Source organism: Sinohyriopsis cumingii, chromosome 3, assembly GCF_028554795.1.
Source record: "Sinohyriopsis cumingii isolate HCF-2022 chromosome 3, ASM2855479v2, whole genome shotgun sequence".
NCBI classification, from domain to species: domain Eukaryota; kingdom Metazoa; phylum Mollusca; class Bivalvia; order Unionida; family Unionidae; genus Sinohyriopsis; species Sinohyriopsis cumingii.
Window position 1 is genome coordinate 153,999,794 of NC_142963.1, and position 23,626 is coordinate 154,023,419.

General features: G+C 36.4%; 1 protein-coding gene across 1 annotated transcript; it reads right to left on the reverse strand.

Annotated features, from left to right (window-relative positions):
* Window positions 1–1,055: 1,055 nt before the first annotated feature.
* On the reverse strand, window positions 1,056–16,870 carry LOC149804178 (uncharacterized). The gene is made up of 3 exons (XM_089954160.1): window positions 16,801–16,870; window positions 16,161–16,457; window positions 1,056–2,917 (listed from the first exon to the last, which is right to left on the reverse strand). Exons 2-3 carry the CDS (start codon window positions 16,438–16,440, stop codon window positions 2,754–2,756), a joined length of 444 nt encoding a protein of 147 aa, XP_089810286.1. The 5' UTR covers window positions 16,441–16,457; window positions 16,801–16,870; the 3' UTR covers window positions 1,056–2,753.
* Between the last annotated feature and the right edge of the window lie 6,756 nt (window positions 16,871–23,626).

The window sequence follows — 23,626 nt, forward strand, 5'->3', positions numbered from 1 at the left end:
AAAGCAAAATTACTCGTACGAAATAATGGAATCTATTGAGGATTACTTGAAACGACCCTCTGGCTTAACTGAAATGACCTTGTTCTCTTATAAAAGTTGCATAGTTGTACGAGTTTATCTCCCTTGTACGAAGAGATGACACACTTCGTACTATATAGATCTTTCTTCTTCATTTTGACATTTCACATTCAGTCGAGTTTCACAAGGATGAGAACAAAATGTAGTTAAAGCAATACATTGAACCATTTTAAAATACAGGAAATATGTGCGTTCAGTGAACCGATTATTTCAGGAATGGGTTTAATTTTTGAGAATTTGATTACGCACGCCTTTAAATGGCGATTATTCGGTTTATTTCTTTCTTCGCCAATCAAGATTTCTTGGAAGATCATAATGCAAATGCGCCAGGAAATACATAACACAAAATCAATTTAAAATTCCAGGACCGTTCCTGGTCGACGTCGAGCAAGAGGTATGTTCCAGTATAAACCGGATTGAACGTAGCGTTGTGAATCACAATGAAAGCGTCGCGTGTTGGAAAAAATTTGCACTACCCATCACGGGTAATGGTTAAATCCGACAGCCTCTGTTTTGACTCATTTAAGTAGTTGGTTGCCATAATAAACAGTCCATAGCAAGCAATAATTTTCGTACGGAAGTTTTGTGATGGTGAAGAGAGTTCGACAATCAGGAATGAAGATATTTTGGTCAAAGTGAATTAGTATTAATTTTTAACAGAACAATTAAACTAAAGATTCGTAAAGGCACCAACATGACAACTTTGACAAACACTGTATAATTGGATACGTTCCCGATAGTCATTGTATCCCTCGAGTTTGGTTCATTTATAAGCCAGCAATAAACAGAGCTTGAATAAACTGAATTTGATCTCAGTTATAAATTTCTTAGTCACCAATATATGGTTTATGACGTGTCCAGGCATTTATTTCTGTTTTCCAATAAATAATAAGTTCAGACCGATATTTACGTTGCTCAAGTTTTTACAAAGCATTTCGACGACGAGCTGTAAGAAAATAAGTGAACAAGACCTTGAGTAGATGGTGTTTGAATTTTAATAATTTTCTTTTAAAGTAATTTCATTGCAGTTTTATATAAGTATATTAAAGAACTTCAGGTACAAAATACAAGACCATTGTAATAAAATATATAAGCAAACTGGACATAAAAGTAATAATAAACATGTATCTGTAAATATATCTTCAAAAAATGTATTGCAGGTGGTGACAACGATAAGATTTTGCGACCTGAAGACACTAAATGTACACAGCAGTGTGACCATTGCCGTATTTCGTAGCTCGCCTTCATACAGTATAAAACCGATGATAGCACACGGTGTTTGCACATTTATGAACCAGCCTCAGGAATACAGGCCTCCATGAACCAACCTCAGGAATATAGGCCTTCACGAACCAGCCTCAGGGCTATAGGCCTTCATGAACCTGCCTTGGGGTTATAGACCTCCACGAAGCAGCCTCGGGAATACAGGTTTCCATGAACTAGCCTCAGGGTTATAGGCCTCCATGAACCAGTTTCGGGAATATTGGCTTTCATGAACCAGCATCAGGGCTAAAAGCCTGCAAGAACCAGCCTCTGGATCATAGGCCTCCATGAACCAGCGTCGGGACTATACGCCTTCATGAACCAGCCTCGGGGCTACAGGCCTCCATGAACCAGCCTCGGGGCCACAGGCCTCCATGAACCAGCCTCGGGGCTACAGGCCTCCATGAACCAGCCTTGGGAATATAGGCTTCCACGAACCAGCCTCGGGACTACAGGCCTCCATGAACCAGCCTTGGGGCTACAGGCTCCACGAACCAACCTCGGGGCTACAGGCCTACACGAATCAGCCTTGGGACTAAAGAGGATTCAATGCAGCATGAAATGCTTCAACGGAATGAAATGAAGGAGTGCAGCAGTCAGATATGTAAAGACGTAATGTTAATGACAATATGGTTTTGATAGTTTCGTGATAAAAAGAGATCGTCTGAGTGCATATAAATGGACCAGTAGAAAGAGATCATCTGAACGCACATTAAATGTGTCAGTTGAAATTGATCGTCTGAACGCACATGAATGGATAAATAGATGAAGACATTTCATACGGAAAAAGAAAAAAAAAGGTAACTTTGCACTGAAGAAGTCGTTCAGAATAGTTCATTGATTATAAATAACGATTTTCTTTGAGAGTGGACGCCTACTTATGATTTGCTATAACCAAAGTCAACATTTTGAGAAGTATAGCCCATATTATGACTGATATCATTGTCCATAGACTGATGACTCCATCCTTGCCTCTGTCCCTAGCGGTATGCTTGACCCTTTGTTGACATCGACAACACTCTCGCCTGTCTACATCAGATCATGGTACGGTTTATGCACCCATCTTATTCAGTACACATTTTGGTCGCATGTCACCAAACGAACAATGCAGAAACTGTGCATTGTAATTAATTCTAACTGGTAGCAGTATCAAGAACCAGGTGTCTAAGGGGGGAAGTTTAAAAAATGAACATGAGTAGTACCCTACACTACTAAAAATGGGAATACTAGCGATTTAGTTATTCCTATCAGTTAGAATTACATATAATGTATACTTGATATTGTACTCATTGAAGGTCACATGGCGAAATAGTGCAATAATTAAAATGGGTACATAAGCCTTGTTACTGCTGGCAATTCCATCGCGAGGTGGGTCTCTGACTGACTAGAATTGCTGTTTCCTTTTGCTCTGATCATTTCACCACAGAGACGCCAACAGGTTTGCATGTGTCCTCGTAGTTTGGTGGATCATCATAGGGAGGCGGGGAGTCGTAGTTTGACGACTGATTCACGATGCCATCTGTTATTACATAGTCGTACACTGGGGGTGCACCATATGCTTCGTACGTAAACTGACCTGAAATTCAAAGAAATCATTAAGCAACGAGGACAAACACAACTAACAAAGCTCGGCGTATACTCTGACGTATCACCAAACACGATGTTAAGAAAGCATATACAATGCCAATAATACGCTTTTAATTTACAGTCCTAAGTTTGCATGTTGTATTGATTTTCAATTTGTATGTCTTATTTTAGTACAAATATAATTTACTTGACGTAAAAGTTCTACATTCCTTGTCTATGCGTCCCAGATTCTACACCTAACAATCAGAGGAAAGAGAACCATTGTTTTGCACCTTATAACTGAGTCATCTTGCTTTTCTGCTGACCTTAATCTTCCTATCTCAGTCGTCTCAGTGAGGTCGTCTCGACCATGGTGTCCACGCGCTAGGAACTACTTTATCAACGGACGCAACAATTATTGTCTCCCGCTTGACTCGATGGAGTTGTTTTCTAATCCAAGAAAAGCCGACACATTCGAAAATTTACTAAAATAGTTTTGGGAGGAGAGAAACAAATAACTTTTAACAAGAATATTTTACAGGCACCAGTTTAGACAAGAAAGCTTAACAGACTAATTTTAAAAAATGACTGAAAGCAACCTTGCCTTGGCTTCTAAACGCATTAAAAACTCAAGCGTGACAAAATATAGATGTATAATTGGACATAATGTCCAGACACACAGGCTATACACATCACTTGATACAAAAGTCATAAACTCTCAACAACTGCCGACAACTTAGTAACAACAGAAACGTATTATTTCAAACCTGTTTTCTTCAAACTTTTAAACATCGTCATTGTGCCCGAGCTGAATCAAAGATGTACATACAATCAGAAAAGAAAAAATCATGCACTTATCAATCAGAAAGAATCATTTATCCATCCAGACCTTATTCCGTAAGTAGATTTCCCTGTAGCAAGTCTTTACACTACTAATAGCAACACTTGCCATATTTCCAAGACAGAAAATATAAATTTTCCAAGAAACCATGAACTTGTTGTTGTTATAGGGTTGAACGCCATTTTTCAACACAAGACAGGCTATACATGGCGGTCAGTATTAACGGTGGAGGAAGAACATGGGAAAACCCGGAAAGAACCACCGACCCACGAGAAGCTAACGGCTTTCTCACATACCCACATTCGAACTCATGCAGACAGAGGTCAGATGGCAGTGATCCGTAATGGTGAGCGCTTTAGACCATTCGGCCACTGGGTGCCCCCTTACACGGGCGTAATTGTACAATAAATATCAATAACAACACCGCTATGTTACAGTTTCAACTCCTCCAAAGAAAAGGAGAGTTATATATGATAGTGACACAGATTTCTAATTACCCATGAATAATCCAACGCAAGGTCACTCGTGCTATATTTTATCTTCCTTTATGGTACTTGACCCGTGTATCCAGTAGCGTTTCATTATTTAGCGTAGCATTCTTCTAAATTAGAACTGATATAAACGAAACATTTTCCTTGTAATAAATGTTAATTATTTATTGTTAATTTCACGTAACATACATCATTAAATGTGATAATACCTCAATACTATCAAACGTTTTATGTTATTTTCTCGCGCATGAAAATTGTACACTTCGGATGGACAGGTCACGACACAGCCGTCATCAACATATCTGTATTATTGCGCCGTATGTAAGAAGAAAAAATCATTTGCAAGCAGCTTTAGATCGCTTCGCGCAGTACTTAAATAAGTAACAATTATAACTGGTGTAGCTTTTCGTGGGTGAAGGTGTACAAGCGGTATGTATAGATAGATTCTACTGAGAAGATTATTCTGATTTTTTTAAACATTATAAGACCGAATGACCTGCAGTTAAATGTGAAGAAATAATAGTGAGTGATGAATAATGTATGTGTTGGATGTGCTAACTAATTGCAATATTTAAGAGTTCTCTTTTACTTTAAAGGAAACTATTGGGTTAGAAAAATAATCTACATTGGGGTTTGCACCGAAACAAGGAAATCCCAGTCTCGGGGTTATATTATTTGTCTCATCACTCGGCAAAGCCTCGTGGGGAAAGACACGCAACCCCTTGAGTGGGATTTCATTGTCTTGGTGCAAACCCCACATATTATATATTTATCCCAGCGACTGTGACATAACATAAATCCGGTCAGTCTCTCGCAATTAAAATACCAATACCCAGTTTCTTTAAAAGAAATTAACAATCACACCCTCCAATCGCTCATATCTCATTCTGTGTAGACCAGCCCTCATATCTCATTTTGTGTAGACCGAAGAGTCTCCTAATGCTGTATTCATTCAGCTACATCCAAACTATATCATCAATCTGATTAAAATCAGCTCTAACAGTCTTACACGAAGATATGATAGCGACAGCTTAGGGGTCATGTTCTGGTGAATTTTGAAATGCTGCTCTCCTAAATCTGAAAGTGAGTCAAATGGTTCGGCACGCATTGATGTTCTTCAGCCATACTGCTCAGTCTTCCAAACACGACGGTATAGGATTACATCTGATTGGCTGATAAAATTAGCGATTATGGTAATAACGTAGGCCACCAGAATATGACCTCTAAGCGGCAAACTTTTTTTTAATTTTTTTTTTACAAACTCGAACACTTCTATTTAGACATTTTCGGACAGCGGACATCAATCAAGATTTACTTAATTCCGTAATTGAAGAGATTGACAACGTGCAAAACTATGCACCTCCGAAGATGAAGATTTGACAACGGAAGTGCTCAAATAAGCATCGGCAATTTTAAGCTTTGCAAAAACACATAATAACACACTTTTTTGAAATAATTATGTTTAGTTTAATTACTTACAAGTGATATATTAGATCGCCTTCATTAGGTCATGAAAATTAACAGAGACACGTGAATGAAACCAATTTGTTGCTTTTAACATACAGACGTGACGTCAGAGTTGTTCAGCGTAGGGATAACATCAAAAGCTGGATAGTAAATCGCCAGAAAGCAGAGTCGCTTATTTCGCGGCTATGGTGCAGAGTGATTGCGTTTGAAGTTATCGAAAGAGACAATGATCATCTGATGGGGTCTTCAAATTCAATCTGCTATTTCTGCGAGTCAAAAATATATGCATCAGATGGTTGTAGGCGCAATAATTTAAATCGCACAATTTGTTCGCTGAAAATTTCTCCAAAAGAAAAAAAGAGTCTATTTCGACTACCTAGACTATTAATATATTGCATGTATCATTGACCGAAATGGTCTGAAGGAAGAAACATAGCTCGTTATTCCCTAACTTATTGATCATTGTTTCACAAATGATTTCAGGTTACAGTTATTACTTCCGGTACAGTACTAGTTTAGTTTTAGAATTTTTAATTTCTTTCACATTTTGGTGGTGATACAAGAGTTAGATATATGCATTCTTAGTAATGCTTTAAAGGCAATTTATTGTTCTTTAGAATTTGAGCATTATGGTGTGGAAGACTGTATATTTCGGCGACAATGCACTGTGAGTAATGAGACATTGATGCTGATCCGGAAGTGAAATATATAATCTACTGCACGATGCCTTGTTTGCAACCCAGCCTCTTAAAAACAAAATATGCCGGATAACCTAAGACAAGTACTTCACTGTGAATTCATCTTTAAATACAGTTTAAATTTAGATATGAATTATTGTGATTTGGACACAGTGGAACGTTCGGTAATGAGAAATAGATGTAAAGACTACATAGCAAAAATAATTTTGACCTAGCAGAAGTATAGCATTTGCATTCCCTCCCGTTTGTTTATACCGCCTACCAATTTTAAAACGAAAAGCATCAATGCATAAACGATGTGCAAAACGTATTCATTTCATTCACTGATTTGTAATTTCTAACCTGATTGTCGCCAAAGGTCCTTAAAACTGTCGAGTTACTGTCGTTTCAAAGCAAACGGAAGCTCCCTATGTAAAGACTGCTTGCTGCCTTGTTCTAGTTTCTAAAAAAGTCCATTTCAGTGTGTCGTCTGCATCCACTATTTGCAATGATTAGTTATACTATTTCTAAAACAAATTAGACCGATCCGGTGGCATAATTGGTTAGAGTATCCGCATCGGATGCGGAAGGTTGCAAGTACGAACCCCAGCCGAGTCATACCAAAGACTTTTATAGTAAATGGTACTAGCATCTGTTATTGTTAGTACTGGTCGGCCTGGTGTCATGATAATGTGACTGCGTGGGACATGATGCTACATATCTGCGACATGATGCCCCAGTGCTAGATATCACTATAAACTGCCACACTGCAGACTTCGTAGAGATATGACACAAATTGCTAAAGCTACGTTAAAAATAAACAATAAAAATAAAACACAACACACTAAGACAAATTTAACAAATAAATAGGATTAACTCTTTCATGCTTGTTTTCAAAGAGATATAACTCCAAATTTAATAAATTATTGAGATTATTAAAGACGGCAAACTACATCATATCCTTTGTTTGAAAACATAGACTGGCTCATGCAAATATGGGGATCGTCTTGCTAAAGAAGCTCACGTTTCATTCGAAATGAGAAGAAACTGACAGTGTCTCGGATCCATGGTGACAATCATTTTAGAACTTATAGATTAATGAATGAAATAACTACGCTTTTTATATTCTTGAAGTCTTCTGTTTTTAAAATCGGTACGGGGGTGGGTACAAACAAACGGGTTGTTGTGAGAATACTAAAGTTTATTGAGCAGCTATTGACATTTTCGATATTAGGACACCTACACCCCAACATAAATGTCCAAGATCAAAAATGGGTTGAAAATAGTCAGAGGAAAAGCGGACAAACAGTCGCGGTATGATGTATACCAGAGTGGTCCAACTACAGTCCCGCAAGCCAAATGTGGCCCGTCGGTCCTTTTGTGAGTGTGTGTGTGTGTGGTGAGTGTCTGCACTCATACAAAAGACAGTTATAATAATTATTGTATAATTTATTTTAATATATATCATGTATGTTTAGGAACTTTACCTATTTAGTAAATGTGGCCCGCGGTGTTGAAGATCTTGGACCACCCTGATGCCTACGATTGACCTCTAAGTTGCTTCGCGGCAAAGAGATCTTATTTTCATAGGGATTTTGGAATAATGGCTTGACCCGGTCATTGATATGATTGTACTAGATTTGGGTAAAGCCCGTAATTACAGTGTCACTCTGCAACATGACCACTAAGCGCATCTGCTATCTGGCGATTTCTATACAATCTGTATATTTTCCATACGCCAACCATGTCTGTATGTTAAGAGTAACAAAATAGTCCCAAACACTTGGTCTCATTATTTGTTTATTTCATGACTTGTGAAGGTCAGTATAATATTGTCCTTGATTATGTTTTAAACTAAATAGAATTCGTCGTAAAAACAACTTAACCAGTGTTTTTTACAAAACGTAAAATAATTCAACATGCTTACATGAGTTCATTCGTTGTCAACATTGTTCATTTTCGATGTGCGTATTTTTTTTAAAACTCTTCCAGAGAATCGTGCCAAACTTCGCAAGTTCCTGTTTTCTCAAAACTTTTCACTTCTATCTTTGCATTTTGAGACTGCAGTCTGCATGAAAGATTTGTCAGGCTCCGAAATTGAAGAGCTTGACAACATGTCAGTCTATGCACCTCCAAAACTGAAGATTTGACAACGTACGTAATCCATAAAGCACAAGCAATATTATGTTTTGCAAAAGCACGTATAAACACATTTTTACGAAGAATTTTATTTAGTTTAAATTATTATCAAAGCATATATTTAGAACAACCTTAGCAACTCACGTAAACAAACAAAGTAGTGGGACCAAGTGTTTGGAACTATTTTGTTACTTTTAACACACATAGGTGTCCCGGGAGCTGGTCAGCGTAACAATAATATCCAAAATTGGGTTGTAAATCGCCAGATAGCAGATTCGCTTATTTAGCAATATTGGTGCAGACTGTCCTAAGCGGTCGTTGTCAGATCTTTACGCAGGGCAATGTAGATCTGATTTTAATCAGATTGGTTCATTCATATTACTTACTATCTCTTCTTTAATCTGATTAAAATAAGAACTCCACTGTCATGCGTAGACAGTGATCTGATTTTAATCAGACAGATGTCTTCTTCTGGCAAGAAATTTAATCCAGTCACGAATATCATCCCTAAGACTATGCTAAATGCTAACACGTGTATTTCAGTGAGACTGGTGAAATAATGGGAGCTGACCACTGAGGTTATCACTTCCACCATCACAATGGAGGGACGGCCCATCAATTGATGCAATGTTTAGTATTTTCATATTGTATTAATAATTCGTACAATTATGACTTAGACTGTATTTGCATTATATGTATTCATATGATCCATAACAGCAGTAACCTTGTCACTTACAAAACACTTGGATTTAGGATGAGAGTTAGGTCACTTACTGAAGACTTGGATTTGGAATGAGAGTTATGTCATTTACTAAACACTTGGATTTGGGATGAGAGTTAGGTCACTTACTAAACACTTGGATTTAGGATGAGAGTTAGGTCATTTACTAAACACTTGGATTTGGGAAGAGAGTTGGGTCATTTACCCTTAGATTTGGGATGAGAGTTGTGTCATTTACTAAACACTTGGATTTGGGATGAGAGTTAGGTCACTTACTAAACACTTGGGTTTAGGATGAGAGTTAGGTCATTTACTAAACACTTGGATTTGGGATCAGAGTTAGGTCGCTTACTAAACACTTGGATTTAGGATGAGAGTTAGGTCATTTACTAAACACTTGGATTTGGGATGAGAGTTAGGTCACTTACTAAACACTTGGATTTGGGATGAGAGTTGGGTCATTTACCCCTAGATCTGGGATGAGAGTTAGGTCACTTCCTAAACACTTGGATTTGGGATGAGAGTTAGGTCATTTACCCCTAGATTTGGGATGAGAGTTGTGTCACTTACTAAACACTTGAATTTGGGATGAGAGTTAGGTCATTTACTAAACACATGGATTTGGGATGAGAGTTGGGTCATTTACCCTTAGATTTGGGATGAGAGTTGTGTCATTTACTAAACACTTGGATTTGGGATGAGAGTTAGGTCACTTACTAAACACTTGGATTTGGGATGAGAGTTGGGTCATTTACCCTTAGATTTGGGATGAGAGTTGTGTCATTTACTAAACACTTGGATTTGGGATGAGAGTTAGGTCACTTACTAAACACTTGGATTTGGGATGAGAGTTGGGTCATTTACCCCTAGATTTGGGATGAGAGTTGTGTCATTTACTAAACACTTGAATTTGGGATGAGAGTTAGGTCACTTACTAAACACTTGGATTTGGGATGAGAGTTAGGTCACTTACTAAACACTTGGATTTAGGATGAGAGTTAGGTCATTTACTAAACACTTGAATTTGGGATGAGAGTTGGGTCATTTACTAAACACTTGAATTTGGGATGAGAGCTGGGTCATTTACCCTTAGATTTGGGATGAGAGTTGGGTCATTTACTAAACACTTGAATTTGGGATGAGAGTTAGGTCATTTACCCTTAGATTTGGGATGAGAGTTGGGTCATTTACTAAACACTTGGATTTGGGATGAGAGTTAGGTCATTTACCCTTAGATTTGGGATGAGAGTTGTGTCATTTACTAAACACTTGAATTTGGGATGAGAGTTGGGTCATTTATTGAAGACTTGGGTATGGGATGAGAGTTGGGTCATTTACTGAAGACTTGGATTTGGGATAAGAATTATGTCAATTACTCAAGATTTGGATTTGGGATGAGAATTATGTCATTTACTGAAGACTTGGATTTGGGATAAGAATTATGTCATTTACTGAAGACTTGGATTTGGGATAAGAATTATGTCATTTACTGAAGACTTGGATTTGGGATAAGAATTATGTCATTTACTTAAGACTTTGATTTGGGATAAGAATTATGTCATTTACTCAAGACTTGGATTTGGGATGAGAGTTATGGCATTTACAGAAGACTTGGATTTGGGATGAGAGTTGGGTCACTTACTAAACACTTGGATTTGGGATGAGAGTTGGGTCATTTACTAAACACTTGGATTTGGGATGAGAGTTAGATCACTTACTAAACACTTGGATTTGGGATGAGAGTTAGGTCATTTACTAAACACTTGGATTTGGGATGTGAGTTAGATCACTTACTAAACACTTGGATTTGGAATGTGTGTTAGGTCATTTACTAAACACTTGGATTTGGGATGAGAGTTAGATCACTTACTGAACACTTGGATTTGGGATGAGAGTTGGGTTATTTACCCCTGGATTTGGGATGAGAGTTGGGTCATTTACCCCTGGATTTGGGATGAGAGTTGGGTCATTTACTGACACTCGGACTTTCAGAGAGAACTATGGTATTACATAAATAATCTATCACTACCAGGGCCGGATCAGGTCAAGTGATGCGAGGTAGTGGCGTCTAAAATTTCAAACGAGCCCTGACTTTCCTCGAAAGATCATCAAAGCAAAAGTTGGAACTTGTAGTTTGGGATGTTATCACACGTACTGCATTTACTGGTAGTGTGGGATGTTAATAAAATAGGGAGCTATCACACGTACTGCATTTATTGTAGTTTGGGATGTTAATAAAATAGGGAGCTATATCACACGTACTGCATTTGCTGTTAGTTTGGGATGTTATCGCACGTACTGCATTTATTGGTAGTTTGGGATGTTAATAAAATAGGGAGCTATCACACGTACTACATTTGTTGGTAGTTTGGGATGTTAATAAAATAGGGAGCTATCACACGTACTACATTTGTTGGTAGTTTGGGATGTTAATAAAATAGGGAGCTATCACACGTACTACATTTATTGGTAGTTTTGGGATGTTAATAAAATAGGGAGCTATCACACGCACTACATTTGCTGCACATTCACACAGGGATGAGGTAAAATGCAAACATGAAGAAAATTTTAAAAAAGACACAAGTCTACATTATTCATATAAGAAGAAAAAAATGTCGACAAGAATAGACTTTACCAATGGGGTAATCCTTTCTGTATTTGGGGGTGTTTACAGTCTGATTTTGTGAATAAGGTCCATTTTTCTTGTGATAGTTTACGACCATGTTTCGGAAACGAATCGGCTTGTATTTTGTTTAGTGTTAAACACTCTCACTACGTAACAATCAGCACTAATTTAAAGTTGAGTGATAACCTAGAGTGCGTAATACGCACTATGTATTTATATATCTTACCAGCAGGATAGATAGGCAAGGTAGTGGTGGTTGGGACTTAGTCTGTAGTGTCGTGACAGGTCACGGTCGTAAACAAATATCCACCCAGATGTTAAATCTAGCGTAACCACTGGTCCTTTTGTCAAAGGCAAAGACTCACGAAACACACAAATACAAAACACAAAAAACAGCAGAAAAAAAATCATACACTATGGTGCTGGTTTGTTATTTAACAAACAAATATATATATATATATATCTTTGATGAGTGGTTTCGACAAATGAACTTGTATATCTCGAAAGTGTACATTGACAGTGTTGTCGGTTTGCTTCAAAAATGTCACCACTATGACAAACATAATCTGCAGATATTACGTGCATCTACAAATATCTTGTTTGTCTGAATGTATATCTACTATTTATCACGTTGTTTATTTTGTTGGTGCTACTTATCATTTAGCGAATAAGCGTAATATTTATATACACTTAAAACTTGATCTGTATATCATGTAACGTGCAAATACAAGGACAGATTTATGCAGTCAACATCTTACAAGAAATATAACACTTTACGCCGACGTACTGGCGGAGAAAAGAAACTTTATTCCCATACGTGAGTGTCACGAAATCTAGTGCAAAATGATAAGGTGTTTGTTTATTCACTGTACATTCAAGCAGCTTTGCCTCCTCTTTGCATTGTTGTTGTTGTTGTAGTGTTTAAGGCCATTTTTCAGCACACGATAGGCTATACATGGCGGCCAGTATTAATGGTGGAGGAAGAACCCTGAAAAACCCAGGGAAGAACCACCGACCCACGAGAACCTCTTTGCATTGTGACAGTTTGATATGAAAAGTAGAACTACACACGGCACGGACTACAGTGTAATGTTTGTTCTTTTGTTATTGAAGAACAACTGCAGAAGGCGTTTTGTACTATTTATTAAATACAAGACATCAATACTGTAATGTTATTTGTTATTGAACAATAACTGCAGAAGGCGTTCTACACTATTTATTAAATACAAGACATCAATACAGCTAGGAAGGGGAGTAAAGACTGCCCTGAGAGTATATTTTCCATGGAACATAAACCCTTTTGAATGTATAACATAAACCAGCTTTTGGTGTGTATCAGTTCTAGTCCAGTGTGGACTGTCTGATTACTTTTACTGTCAAGTGATATTAAAAAGCTAATTAAATTAAGGTTTACGCTACATTCAGTGTGACATGAAAAGTAAAACTACACACGGACTACAGTGTTCACATGAAAAGTAGAACTACACACGGACTAAAGTGTTGACATGAAAAGTAGAACTACACACGTACTACAGTGTTGACATGGTCTGAACTAGACGCACTTAATCTAGAAATTGATTGCATTCCAAGTCCAATTAATGAACATGCACTGAACCTATAGCAGATATTAAAATCAAAATCAAAGCCCGTGTTTCAAGAGATCCAGGAAACTATTCATATTTGTGGCATGTAAACTCTTTTGAATAGTATACAATAATCATCTTATTTTTACACTTTTCGGAGGCGTATTTAGATACCATGCATAACAAATACAAAACGTAAACAAAATTTGTTTTCTTCTTGGCAAACTGGAATATCTGAGTGTTATTTGTCAAACTGAAATAGTTGCATGTCACTATGGAAACATTCTGAAGTAAACAGTAGTCTTATTTTATCTGGATATGTTAGCAATAAGTTATAATGTGTGTGTGTGTGTGTGTGTGTGTGTGTGTGTGTGTGATTTGGATTTTTAACGTAGCGTAAAACAATTGTTCAGTCATGTCGCTACGATGTCAGCAGTGTGGAAGTTTATAGTGATGTCAAGCACTGGGGGCATCGTGCTGCAGACATGGAGCATGATGTCCCACCCAGTGACATCATCCTGACGGTAGGCCGACCAGTCCTAACACAAACCTCATAACGCTGAAGCGCCTATCGAGGCAGCTTTAGTACCATTTTTATAAGTCATTGGTATGACTCGGCCGGATTATTATTATAGTAGAACTTTGATTATCGGTTAGGGTGCGGGACGGAGACCATGACAGATATGAAAAAAGACGGGTAATATAATATCTACATTAGAAGTATTAAACAATAGACCGGGTCATCAAATTATTATAATATCTAATTATGCACATGTACTTGTTTTTAATATTTTGACGTACAATGCCCTGACGGTTAGCGGAGACTGGCGGTTAATCGGGTGCCGGATAATCGAAGTTGTACTGTATCATTATTACATACATTTTATTAAATTTTAACGTATGCACTTTAGAGTTTAGTGGAAGAGAATTTGTAGAACGCTTCTGTGAATGGAGGATAGGGCACTACAGGCCTGATCCTAAAATATAACATCAATATTGCATCACACGATGATTTTTATAATACCTTTATTCAATTTAGGATTTTATCAATCTAAACGTTTTGCATTCTTCATGAAGCAATTGTTTACATTACAAAATTGAAATAAATTTTGCAAAGCCCCGAAATTGTCATTTTGTTTGAGAGTTATTATCATAATCCCTCCCCTCTTTACTCGAGAACTAGACAGACTGGGACTTGTGTGAAAAATCACTGACATTTCTCGGGTTCTGGGTTGGATGCGTTTCAGTGTCTAACAAGAAACAGCATACGTGTTCCCAGGTGTAAAACTAGCGACGTTCAAATTGTAACCTCTTAATGACTATGGCATATAAATATCCACACCAAGAGCTGTGTCACAAATATCACAATGGTGTTGATCCACGTGCAATTTAATTTGCTTTTGTATGGTCTACGCTTTTCTTAATCATGGCGGTCTTTGCTGAATGTGCATTAATACTGAACCTGGTGAAAAATTATTTACCAGGTATTCCATATTTTTACTTCTTGATTCATTTGAGAATACGTGAATACTTTCCCACTACATGTACGATAATACGATATGCTGTAAGAGCATAAAATTCATTGAACCGTATACAATGACAGATTTCATGGTGTATCGCTGTACACCGCAGTCTCGTTGAGAAAAGACAACTGCCCACTCCCAAGTCCCTCACGGAAGCCCGACGTGAAGATAAAGACCAAAACTGGCTGTTTAACAGTCACGAATCAGAGGAAAGGAAATCGTACTTGAAAGTTACAAGCAGACTCGCAAATAATAAAGATATTTACTTTAATCTAAGGGGCCCCGAGTGGCCTCGTGGTCTAAAGCACTCCGTTACGGATCACTGCCATCTCACCTCTGTCTGCGTGGGTTCGAGTCTCGGAATCGGCCAATGTGGTTATGTGAGAAAGCTTGCCAGTAGCTTCTCGAGGGTCGGTGGTTCTTTCCGGGGATTTCCCGGGTTCTTCCTCCACCATTAATACTGGCGCTATGTATAGCCTATCGTGTGCTGAAAAATGGCGTTAAACCCAACAACAAGAACAACAACAACTTTAATATATTGCCATATGGGTCACTACCTTTTTATTGACGTTTGCAGCGCATGCGTGCTAAAAGTGAAGATACTCTTGTTTTTGGGAGTTTTACTTCTTTTTGTTTTACTTTCTTCTTTTAACACTTATGATCTGGTTAAAAAATATGGTTTAGTCAAGTATGGTATAGTCAAGTATTGTATATTTTAATGAAAGGTTAAACGTCAAGTCATTAAGGGCTGTGTTTCAGCGGTGATGCTTTGACCATGAATCTGTTTCACTGGATTCTTGCTCAGCCCTTTTGGCGACTTGATTGTGATAACGTGATTGTAAATGACCAAAGTGTAACTGGGTTTTATGGACGGTTATAAAACCTTGGCAAGATGGTAGATAAGGAGCGTCACCAGACGCAAACAGACTGCATGTCGTTAAAGGAAAATGACACACTTAAATAAACAAATTAAATTAATAAAACGTATTATCTTCATTTTAGACGCAAAATGAAAAGAATTTGAATGAAAATGTATTAGTACATTTTTTTCTTTTCTTGTCATGTTAGACCAAAGCTGTTTTCGAGCGCAAACAGTGACATATTTTGATAATGAAGTTAGAAGAATCCCCGGCTGGTTAAGGCCACCAAAACGTGACTATATTCGACCTATAGCAGAGTACTTACCCGTGAAGACTACAGCCACAGAGAAGCCTCTCTGTGGGGTTCCGCGGCTAATTGCAGCCAGTCGCTCCCTCCCCTGTCTGGTCTCCGCCCGGTGACAGCGTGTTCTCCAGCAGTAGGGCACTACCGTCAGAAGGATACACAGAATTGCCGCAACCAGAATCCACAGGTACGACTGGAGGGGCAGGCTGCAACATACTTCATATCCCGTGTTCCCATCCTCCTTACAGCAGCCTAAAATACAGTTAGCAGTGTTGTTCCCGTGCAGATTACATGCAGCCATTTTAGAGGCCTCTAACTCTGAAAACGGGAACTGTTTTATATGAGAACGAATAACGATTAAAATAGATGTCCAGTTGTTTCACACTGTATGCATGACGTAATAGTGACAGAAAATATACTGAACGTATAAAACCTCTACATTATATTTAAGAAAATCTTCAAAGTCTATATAGATCACTCTCTTTCTACTTTTTCAATATCACACTGAAATAACCCATATGTATTGTCGATCACACCACAATAAATACTGCATGAAAAAGAAAACATGTAAAGTTACGTTATTTAAAAGAAAAAGAAAAAAAAAACCCACCCCCACCGCCCAAAAAACAATCAAAATCAACCCAAAACAAACCAGACTAACTGTCTCGAAATCCACTACCGTAAGTGTCGAATGTGGTATTAGGTGAGTCGGCTCTAATCTTGGACAAATTTTGTGATACGTTACAATTTTTGTCCTATATATCCACCTGTTTGAGAAAGTCGTCTATCTTACCATCTCAAACAGGTGAGAACCGGATATAACAATGCACGCATTCAAGGTGTAATTGCATATCTCCCAAAAGGTGCCATATTCATACTAACCTACAGATATATAGGTAGAACTGGCTGTCGTAAGTAAATATAAATATATTATAATAAATTCAAATGTATATTATGAGGTGAGGATTATACATATATAACGGTGGTGGCACATAAAACTTTGAGGACTATTAAACTTGCTCTAGGTATCCCATGGGACTAACATGTATATTCATAAATACCTTGTATATTTTTGTTATATCGACCTTCAAACGTGGTATTTTTTTATGAAACATATTCGACTCATGCAACTTTAGACTTTGTCAACAAGATTACACTGTAGTTTTCTCTCGTTTTTTACCCATCAGATAGCCATTTGATATACAGAAGAAAAAACTAAACAACAAACGAGTTAGGTGTTTTATGGAAGTTCTCAATAATTATCGGACAGGTATGCAGAGAACTGAGGTCAGCAACACTAGGTTACGCATTCAGTTCAATCCGGTTCTACAATCTTTTTATAAATAACATTCAACAGCCCTCGGTGGAATGTGTCCTATATTTCATCCAAATAATAATAATAATAATAATAATAATAATAATAATAAGTATCCAACGGGACTAACATGGACCCACATAAATGGCTTGTACATTTTTGTTAGATCAACCTACAAAGGTAGTTTATTATTATTATTATTATTATTAAACTCACAAACCAGTTTAAAAAAGACATCCCCCCCCCCAAAGAAAAGCCGAAAAATAAAAAACATGAAAAAAACAACAACTTGCTGCCACTGGTTATTAAGTTCGAAGGTGTGTGACACCTTGTTAAGGTTAGCAGTTCAATGGTACAAGGAAGTAACTGCTTCCGTCGCCAAAACCTAGCCATGGTTATACAGGTATAGACTGGATAATGTTATTTCCAGGTTAAGACATTACAAAGATGTACCTACCCATGTTAGAGGGTATTACCTAATTAAAGTTTATATAGATCGTAAATTCGAATGTATATTAAAATGTTTGATAAACAATAACATGTAATATCATAAATTCGAATGCAAGTATAATAAGACAAATTACAGGACATAAAATAAGGAATGTATAAACACGTTTGTGGCCTGTTTGTACTGTTATTGTTGTTGTTATTATTATTATTATTATTGCTGTTTTATATTTTGTTTTAATGGCACTTTCATAACATTATAGATATTTGACACCGATGAAATGGAAGCTATGTTCCTTTCCCAAAGAAATACAGACATACGGTCCATTCAGGCTGACCTTAGCGAGTCTCGAACCCGCGACTCTTGGATAAGAGCCCTATGCTCACCATAGATAAAAGGTTAGAGCTGTTAAACTCATACCGAGCTTGGATATTCAAAGCTCTGTTAGCTTCTAAAAATAGTAATTTAACCACAAAGGGAAAGAAGGAATCGATCAACTGGATGAGCTCGAGTCCCATGTACACCCCAGGGGACGGGGACTGGACTACTGCTTATCAACTGGATGAGCTCGAGTCCCATGTACACCCCAGGGGACGGACTAGACTACTGCTTGCTATGAAAGGAAACTTTATAGCTTAATGTGACGTTAACTTCCATGTTATTGTATGCAGGCAAGTCTTATATGTTATGCGTTTTATAAAAGTTCTCTCTAGAAAGTCAGTATGGTATGTACTGAAATTATATATATATATATATATAATATATATATATATATATATATATATATATATATATATATATATATATATATATATATATATATATATATATATATATATATATATACTCTGTGGGGGGTGGTACATTACTTATACTCTGTTGTAAATTTGAAGTTGACATTGATGAATCACACTAGTAATTAGTCCTACTTGGTTAACGTTGCGCAAAATTATTAGGAACATTTTCATCTCTATTTGACTACGGTGTATTTTAGTCTTTGTTGACGTTTTACGTCTGATGACTTTCGACGTTAACTAAAAAAGACATAAAAAAGAACAAAATTAAAGAACATACCTAGGACGAAGCAAGAGAAAGCAAAGATTCTAAGAATTAGCTGCAGGCACTCGATAGAACTGTGCATGTCCACGTTCTGTCAATCTTCTGGGCTGGTGCGACTTTCTTCCTCTCTGTTCACAGCTTTATCATATAGTAGTGGAACGGGTTGTGTAGAAACAATGCCACGGTCTATCGCAGAAGCTAAGTCCTGCTTTTCTTAAAACTTAAAGGTTAAGAGAGTGGTCAGGCATAAAATCGGGACCATGAATTTGTGAAAAGTTTGTATGTACGTGACAAACTGAATGTACTACATTATTTACTTTGAAATGAACGGCCATTTTAATGTATTGTAAAACGTTTGTTTGTACGTGTCAAGGTGAATGTATTGGCATTATTGGCTTTGAAATAAATGGTCAGTTTAACGTATTGTAAATCGTATGTATCTACATGACGAGGTGAATTTATTACATTATTTGCTTTGAAATTAATGGTCAGTTTAATGTATTGTGAAACGTTTGTTTGTACGTGACAAGGTGAATGTATTTGCATTATTGGCTTTGAAATAAATGGTCAGTTTAATGTATTGTGAAACGTTTGTTTGTACGTGACAAGGTGAATTTATTATATTATTTGCTTTGAAATGAAAAACCAGTCTGTGAATTGTGAAAGAAGTTATATAATAACCAACAAAATAACAAGTTAGCTAGCAGGCAAACACGCTAAGTATTTCAACTGAGGGTTTTACATTTTTATACCGGATGCAACATGTCAAATATTTGAATATGTAATATCAATGTTTTACTCCATATTTATTTGCACCGCAATTTTTAAAAATTGTTGTTTGTTTTATATTGGTACACTAGACTTATTGCATCAACGAGAAGATTAAAGATGAACTTCGACCAAAAGACAAGGTAGAAAACTAGGAGCTTCAAAGAATTCTCAATCATTAATGAAAAACGTTTCCTAATCTTAGGTCCAACAAAAAGTCGATGAAGGATTATCTGACAAGATTATCCACAAATGGCATTAAGAATCAGAGAATCTTTAGTAATAAGCTTGTCTGCCCATGCAATACATACTGAATCAGGGAGATGGATCATCGCATCCCACTTGATCTAAGAATGTCTGCCCATGCAATACATACTGAATCAGGGAGATGGATCATTGCATTCCACTTGATCTAAGGATGTCTGACCATGCAATACATACTGAATCAGGGAGATGGATCATTGCATCCCACTTGATCTAAGGATGTCTGCCCATGCAATACATACTGAATCAGGGAGATGGATCATTGCATCCCACTTGATCTAAGGATGTCTGCCCATGCAATACATACTGAATCAGGGAGATGGATCATTGCATCCCACTTGATCTAAGAATGTCTGCCCATGCAATACATACTGAATCAGGGAGATGGATCATTGCATCCCACTTGATCTAAGGATGTCTGCCCATGCAATACATACTGAATCAGGGAGATGGATCGTTGTATCCCACTTGATGTAAGGATGTCTACTCATGCAATACATACTCAGTCAGGGAGATGGATCATTGCACCCCTCTTGATCTAAGAATGTCTTCCCATATATTACATACTCAATCAGGAGATGGCCATTGCACCCCATTTGACAGAGGGGCGCCCTATGAATTATTTTCGGGTGGTGGAATGCAAACACGTAGTGGTCAGCTATTATGTTTTACGGATGTAGGCCAAAACATGTTTAGAGGTGAAGTAGGGAGGGGGATTCCCTTGCCCCCATATGTGGACGCCCATGACTTGTTCGAAGGATGTCAGCCTATACTTAACTTAACGAATCAGGGAGAATACGTCTCCACTAGATCAAAGAATCTGTAAAAAAAACAATTACAGAGAAGGCGAGTATCACTCTGAATTAGAATACCAAACAGATATCTATTTGCATTAGAATACCAAACAAGTATCTCTTTGCATTAGAATACCAGACAAGTAACTCTTTGCATTAGAATACCAAACAAGTATCTCTTTGCATTAGAATACCAGACAAGTATCTCTTTGCATTAGAATACCAGACAAGTATCTCTTTGCATTAGAATACCAAACAAGTATCTCTTTGCATTAGAATACCAGACAAGTATCTCTTTGCATTAGAATACCAAACAAGTATCTCTTTGCATTAGAATACCAAACAAGTATCTCTTTGCATTAGAATACCAGACAAGTAACTCTTTGCATTAGAATACCAAACAGATATCTATTTGCATTAGAATACCAAACAAGTATCTCTTTGCATTAGAATACCAAACAAGTATCTCTTTGCATTAGAATACCAAACAAGTAACTCTTTGCATTAGAATACCAGACAAGTATCTCTTTGCATTAGAATATCAAACATATATCTATTTGCATTAGAATACCAAACAAGTATCTATTTGCATTAGAATACCAAACAAGTAACTCTTTGCATTAGAATACCAAAGAAGTATCTCTTTGCATGAGAATACCAAACAAGTAACTCTTTGCATTAGAATACCAGACAAGTATCTCTTTGCATTAGAATACCAAACAAGTATCTCTTTGCATTAGAATACCAAACAAGTATCTCTTTGCATTAGAATACCAAATGCAAACCACCCTGTATTAGAGTGTCAGTGCTATTTGCTGCAAGAAAGAAGTATGTAAACTCTTAATTTTGGTAAGGCCCGAGTATGTTGAAATTTATTGATTTACTAAATTCCATGTATTCGACCAAAATTACAAATTGTGTGAAATGGTATTTATAGAGCGCTAATTGAACCCAATAATATGATGAATACTATTTAAAATTACATGATTTCATTAATTCGTTACAATTATTATTTATTATTATTATTATTATTATTATTATTACTATTATAATTATTATCATTATTATTCACTGTAAACTTTTATCTCATCTCATTATCATTGTTCAGTACATGTATTAAAATTTTTAATATTTCAAGTTTAATATTCTTTAGATACTATTAAGACTATATATATATATATATATATATATATATATATATATATATATATATATATATATATATATATATATGACAAGTTTTTTAGGACACTTGTTATTGTCTTCTCCCAAAAGAGACTGTATTTAACGCTCGAATGTGATTTGATAAAAATATTCTGGTGTATATTACAGGTCACAAATTTACATGTTGTATCCTTACCTTGTAGTATACTCCATGGATGCGTGAATGCGGTTACGTGCGTTTATGTGTGTGTGCATATCTATATATGTGTATTTGTATGCATGTACGTATACTATTATTTTAGTATTTATTGAATGCTTGTACATTTGATAGATTTGTCTTACTGTATGTATTAAACATATTACCATTCATGTTTGTAACAAACGTATATATATATATATATATATATATATATATATATATATATATATATATATATATATATATATATATAATTGCCGATGGACAATCAGATAAATGCAAAAATAAAGTTCTCTCTTACTTTCTGTGTGCAACGTATAATCGACTTTTCTTTTCTCAAAACGTATGAGCAATAGTACACGTTGTTTCAATTAAACAACCTGTAAACATTCTGAGGTTTCCCAAAATATATAAATAAATTAATTTTGGGAGGATGGAATTTAAGCACAGGCAGCGTTCAATACGAACGAAAAATGATACTTCTTTGAAATTACACAAAATGTTAATTGTTTAAAATAAAACATAATGGATAATTACAGACTGAATTTGTATACAGTGCTGTCGAGATGGGTAGAATGTGTATATAGTACTGTCGAGATGGGTAGAATGTGTATATAGTGCTGTCGAGATGGATAGACTGTGTCTATAGTGCTGTCGAGATGGGTAGAATGTGTATATAGTGTTGACGAGATGGGTAGAATGTGTATATAGTGCTGTCGAGATGGGTAGAATGTGTATATAGTGCTGTCGAGATGGGTAGAATGTGTATATATTGCTGTCGAGATGGGTAGAATGTGTATATATTGCTGTCGAGATGGGTAGAATTTGTATATAGTGCTGTCGAGATGGGTAGAATGTGTAAATTATTTCTATTACTTGTATGGTGTATCATTAGAGCAGGTTTGTAAGTTATATTAATTTTCATGTTACATATTTTTAATTCGTATCATGAGTCAAACTATATTTAAAAATAATAAATTCGCTGTCTGATGAAAATGGCATATGTCATTATGGCATATATCCTATGGTGTATATCATTATGGCATATATCATTATGGCATGTATCCTTATGGCATATATCCTTATGGCGTATATCATTATGGCATGTATCATTATGGCATATATCCTTATGGCATATATCATTATGGCATGTATCATTATGGCATATATCCTTATGGCATATATCATTCATTCTCTTTACAAATATTAAATTCTGATGAAAAATGGCATATGTCATTATGGCATATGTCATTATGGCATATGTCATTATGGCATTTATCATTATGGCATATATCATTCATTCTTATTACAAGTATTAAATTCTGATGAAAATGGCATATATCATTATGGCATGTATCATTATGGCATATATCCTTATGGCATATATCCTTATGGTATGTATCCTTATGGCATGTATCCTTATGTCATATATCCTTATGGCATATATCCTTATGGCATATATCATTATGGCATATA